This window comes from Sinocyclocheilus grahami, unplaced genomic scaffold, assembly GCF_001515645.1.
Source record: "Sinocyclocheilus grahami isolate Dianchi unplaced genomic scaffold, SAMN03320097.WGS_v1.1 scaffold33.1, whole genome shotgun sequence".
NCBI lineage: Eukaryota > Metazoa > Chordata > Actinopteri > Cypriniformes > Cyprinidae > Sinocyclocheilus > Sinocyclocheilus grahami.
The window spans coordinates 296631-302153 of record NW_015505212.1 but is presented as its reverse complement, the minus strand read 5'-3'; the positions used below and the strand labels follow the sequence as shown (position 1 = coordinate 302153).

The following is a 5523-nucleotide window of genomic DNA, read 5'->3' as shown; positions in this document are numbered from 1 at the left end:
TGATGTTTATCTGCTTACCCCCAGGGCATCCAAGATGTAGGTGACTTTGTTTCTTCAGTAGAACACAAACGAAGATTTTTAACACAAACCGTTGCAGTCTGTCAGTCATATAATGGAGGTGAATGGGAATCACTGCTTTGAGAGTAAAAAAAACATACACAAACAAAACCAAATTAACGATACATTGATGTGTAAAGACACAAAATGATCGGTCTGTGCAAGAAACTGAACAGTATTTATATATTTTTTTACCTCTGATTCACGCAATGTCCGAACGGTCCTAAGCGGCAGCGCATCCTCCTGAGCGAGTTCTCAACAGCAGGCGCATGAGGCGTCGTCGTCGTCTTCTTGCTTTACGGCGGATCACAGACTTATAAGTGCATTACCGCCACCTATGTCTCTCAAATGGACCATTGACACTCTATCTACAATCTCAATTAGGAGTGTCAATGGTCCACTTGAGAGATAGGTGGCAGGACAGTTGGAACAGTTCGGCCATTGCGTGAATCAGAAGTAAAAACGATATAAATACTGTTCAGTTTCTTGCATAGACCGATCGTTTTGTGTCTTTACACATCAAGGTATCGTCACGAGCCGCAGGGTTTAATTTGGTTTTGTTTGTGTATGTTTTTATTTTACTCTCAAAGCCGTGATTCCTATTCACCTCCATTATATGACTGACAGACTGCAACGGTTTGTGTTAAAAATCTTCGTTTGTGCTCTACTGAAGAAACAAAGTCACCTACATCTTGGATGCCCTTAAAATTTTTGGGTGAACTATCCCTTTAATGTATATGAGTTTACAGTACTCATTTATTTGTTTTAAAACAAATGGTTTAAGGCAATCGGTTTCCTCAAACAGTTTGAGTTACTGTAACTTTCTGGGTTTTACAGTGCATGTATTTTATTCCAATTTATTTATACGAGTGAAACCAATTGTAACAGTGTTATTTTGTGATAATGTAAAGATATTTGTTTATAAACAATATTACCATGATTATATAATTTTCATATGTTAATGCTCACAAAACATATCAAGAGCATGTCCAGGTCACATTTCACCTTAAAACCAAATGAAAAATAAATAGAAAGAAAATAATTGTTTTATGCATATGCACCTTTTTTCAATTTTGGAGCGAAACTTGACCTGGACATGATCCTGACAGGTTTCCTAAAATTTACTCTAAACAGTCTGCAGTGTGTAAATATACAGTATATGCTACATAAATACCTAGTCTACTTTGGAAACATTTTGACCGACATTGTATTCTTATCACATTGCATTACTTTTTAAACCATAACAATTTGACATACATTTCAAACTTCACCTACACTGATCATGACCCCAGTCCAAAAACACTGGATTTTGTGGAAGCGGTTGTTGCTAGAGGCACTTGTTATCAGACCAACAACATTCCTGCACTGTCAACGCCAGTCAGCGTCTGCAGAGATGCAGCAGACATTGTGTTCCTGTCATAAACACAGATCCTAGCCTTACGTGGTTGTTTGGATCCTATGGGACAACAAACAGCTTATCCGAGTGTTCACATAAGACCAAATCTGATCATTACACACACAGGCCTGACCTGACAGCATGCAGACTTCAAAATCCATTCATATCCACACCATATTAACCTTTAGTCTCTTTAGATTCACTAAATTTAAAATTTTTGATAAATACAATAATAAAGCAAATTTTAATCCTGATGATGACATCAAAAGCGAGACAAAACCAGTAAAAGGCTAAGAGAGAGAAGAGGATTTATTTAAATCCTCACAATGGTTCATGCCAGGCTGATAACAGTTCTTTGGATAATCTGCCCCTCACAGCCTGTGACGTGTTACTTTAGCTCTAAAAAAAAAAACTAAAATCACCTAAGAGTATTCTGGGTAGTCAAATTCTAAACATACAAAATAAATTGATGATAATATTTGTCAACAACACTAAATTGTACCAGTAGCAGGGCTACTGGCAGTAGCTAGTTGTGATTTCATTTAATGCACCATTATAACACAAGTAACTACATACAGAGCAATTTAGAATAGATTTTCCTATTTAAGCATTTCAGATTCAAGTACATACCACCTTGCTGCAAATAACGACATTACCATTTCTCTAGCCATCTCCTCAGAGTCTATCTGCTTATTTTGGACATGAACAATGCAGTCAGCATTCACTTACAGGCCTCACTGTGACCATGTTGCGAGTTCACATGCTGATTGACTCCTGCCTCCCAAAAAAGCATCGGCATCATGGGCTGGGGCTTTGTATCAGGTCTCTCTGATCCTGCTCTTAAGACACCTAAAATCACCTAAGAGTATTCTGGGTAGTCAAATTCTAAACATACAAAATAAATTGATGATAACATTTGTCAACAACACTAAATTGTACCAGTAGCAGGGCTACTGGCAGTAGCTAGTTGTGATTTCATTTAATGCACCATTATAACACAAGTAACTACATACAGAGCAATTTAGAATAGATTTTCCTATTTAAGCATTTCAGATTCAAGTACATACCACCTTGCTGCAAATAACGACATTACCATTTCTCTAGCCATCTCCTCAGAGTCTATCTGCTTATTTTGGACATGAACAATGCAGTCAGCATTCACTTACAGGCCTCGCTGTGACCATGTTGCGAGTTCACATGCTGATTGACTCCTGCCTCCCAAAAAAGCATCGGCATCATGGGCTGGGGCTTTGTATCAGGTCTCTCTGATCCTGCTCTTAAGACACTTTCCAGCTGCCCACCACAGCACATGAGCACTCAATCTCGCTTACACCACTCGAAAGATCCCAGACGCCAGATCCCAGAAAGATCTGATGCACCAATACTGAGACAAATCCAAGACTTTTAAGACTCTGAGAAGACGACCGAGAGGCCATGAGTACATTCGGCTACAGGCGGGAACTGAGTAAGTATGAGGATTTGGATGAAGATGAGCTGTTGGCCTCGCTGACTGCTGAGGAGCTCCAGGAGCTGGAGAAGGAGTTGGCTGATATTGACCCAGACGACAACCTACCCATTGGACTGCGACAGAGAGATCAGACAGCTAAGACACGCACTGGAACATTCAGCAGGGAAGCTCTTATGAAATACTGGGAAAACGAGACTCGAAAACTGTTGGAGGAGGAGAGGATCGGATCCACAAGCCCTAGACAGGTGAGTGATCAACAACCTCAAACACTAATTATACTGTCAGAAAAACATTTGCAAACATTTTGCTTTTTGGGGTACAACAGCTTGTCAATAGGGTAGTACTCAATAAAGAGACACGTTTGTCTCTTATTTACCTATAAAGGGTGCATATTAGTACCTTAGAATAAGAATATGTACCCTTAGGGTAGTAATATGTATACTCTTATGGTACTACTATAGGGGTAAATAAGGTAGTCCATTTGAGGGTGCTGCCCCAGTGTTAAGCTATGAGTGTGAGATTTAAAGGGTTAGTTCACCCAAAAATTTAAATTCTGTCATTAATTACCCTCATGTCATTTCAAACCCGTAAGACCTTCGTTCATCTTCAGGAACACAAATTAAATTATTTTTGATGGAATCTGAGATCTGTCTGACCCTGCATAGACAGCAACGCAACTGAAATGTTCCCAAGTCCAGAAACGTAGCAAGGAGATCTGTAAAATAATCCATGTGACATCAGAGGTTCAGCCGCAATTATACGAAACTACGAAAATACTTTTTGTGTGCAAAAGAAAAACGAAATTAATTCAACAATTCGTCTCCTCCACATCACCCTGGTGACATTTTGGAGAATATCCGCTGGACGTAAAACAACGTATGCTGTTCTGTGTCAGCTGCGTCATGCCGGATCCGTTTCCTACGTTGTTGTGATTTGATCTGAACGAAAACAGCGTATCCGCGTGGCGCAGCTAAATTTCAGTTGCGTTGCTGTCTATGCAGGGTCAGACAGCTCTCAGATTCCATCAAAGATATCTTAATTTGTGTTCCGAAGATGAACGAAGGTCTTACGGGTTTGAAACGACATGAGGGTGAGTAATTAATAACAGAATTTTCATTTTTGGGTGAACTAACCCTTTCAACTCAAGAAGAGTATATGCTATATTTGAAGATTTTAATTTGAATTGTTGAACAGTTACGATTGGTTAACTTTCACAAAAAAGACAAATGGTTTACATACCGTCATAATCTGGGTAAAGGAATGACGCCACGGGTATTTCGAAAAGCAATGAGAAATCAAAACGGCGAACACTTCTCGAAATACGCCACCAGATCTCATAATAAAAGAGGAACAACAGCACCGATGTTGTTTTAACAATGACTTTGTTGATTCCAGAAAGATGAAGACAGCAGGGAAGAGGAGGAATGCATGACTGAGAGCAACAATGAAGAATCTGGGGATGAAAAAGACGGGGCTGAAAAACGTGAGAAAGACATACAAAAATATCTGGAAGCTGAACAAGACCAAGAAGAGGAAAGTGAACCAGAGGAGCCGATAACAGAAGAAGAGGATGTGGAAGAAGATGAGGAGGAAGAGGAGGAGGAAGAAGAAAAAGAAGAGAACTGTCCTAAAATAGCACCGACATTGGATTGTACCACTCACCCACAGCAGTGTTGGTCTTCCAATGGTCAGTCCAATCAGAGACAGGCAGAGCCTGTAATACGATACTCTCCACTGATGAGTGAACCAAAAGTCAAAGTTCAGGAGCCCAGTCGCATGTCAGGAAACCCTACTGTGGTGGACGAGGTTCTGGAAAAGATCCTCACCAATGACCCAGATGCCACCGAGGTCAACCTCAACAACACTGATAATATCTCCCAAGACACACTTATCCGATTTGCAGAAGCCTTATGTTCGAACACACATGTACATTTTTTTAGCCTTGCCAACACACATGCAGATGACCAGGTGGCTTTTGCCATTGCCAAGGTGCTGAGAGAAAACAGCAACATCACAAATCTTAACATTGAGTCCAACTTCATTACAGGGAAGGGTATCCTGGCACTGGTGCAAGCCCTCACCCGAAACAGTACTCTTACGGAAATGCGATTTCACAATCAGAGGCACATTTGTGGAGGTCAAGTGGAAATGGAGATTGTAAAGTTACTGAGGGAGAATACCACACTGATAAAGTTGGGTTACCAGTTCGACCTTCCTGGCCCTCGTATAAGCATGACGACCATTCTTACCCGCAACCAAGACCTCCAGAGACAGAAGAGAATGCAGGAGCTGCGCCACCAGCAAGGAGGTGCAGCGATGTCAACAAACCCAAGAACAGTCGCCCTTCAGAAGAGCACGACCACCTCTTCTCCTTACAGCTCCCCTTGGAGTTCACCATGGTCATCTCCAAAGTTACCACACATTGATATGGCAAAGAAGAATGCTCCCCCTGCTCCTCCACCACCACCACCACCACCAGCGTTAAGGAGACAGCCTTATCAGCGGCGCGCGAGATGCGATGTCGCTGCATTATAATGTTTTTGTTAACCTATCCAGCTGAATGCGGTGCTGCTGCGTTGTTCATTAAAAATATAGCGGAAAA

The 5523-nt window shown here is 41.1% G+C and overlaps 1 protein-coding gene across 1 annotated transcript; it reads left to right on the top strand.

Annotated features, from left to right (window-relative positions):
* Nucleotides 1-2589: 2589 nt before the first annotated feature.
* On the top strand, nt 2590-5456 carry lmod2b (leiomodin 2 (cardiac) b). Its single transcript, XM_016266605.1, has 2 exons — nt 2590-3166; nt 4317-5456. Exons 1-2 carry the CDS (start codon nt 2888-2890, stop codon nt 5454-5456), a joined length of 1419 nt encoding a protein of 472 aa, XP_016122091.1. The 5' UTR covers nt 2590-2887.
* The last annotated feature ends 67 nt before the right edge of the window (nt 5457-5523 follow it).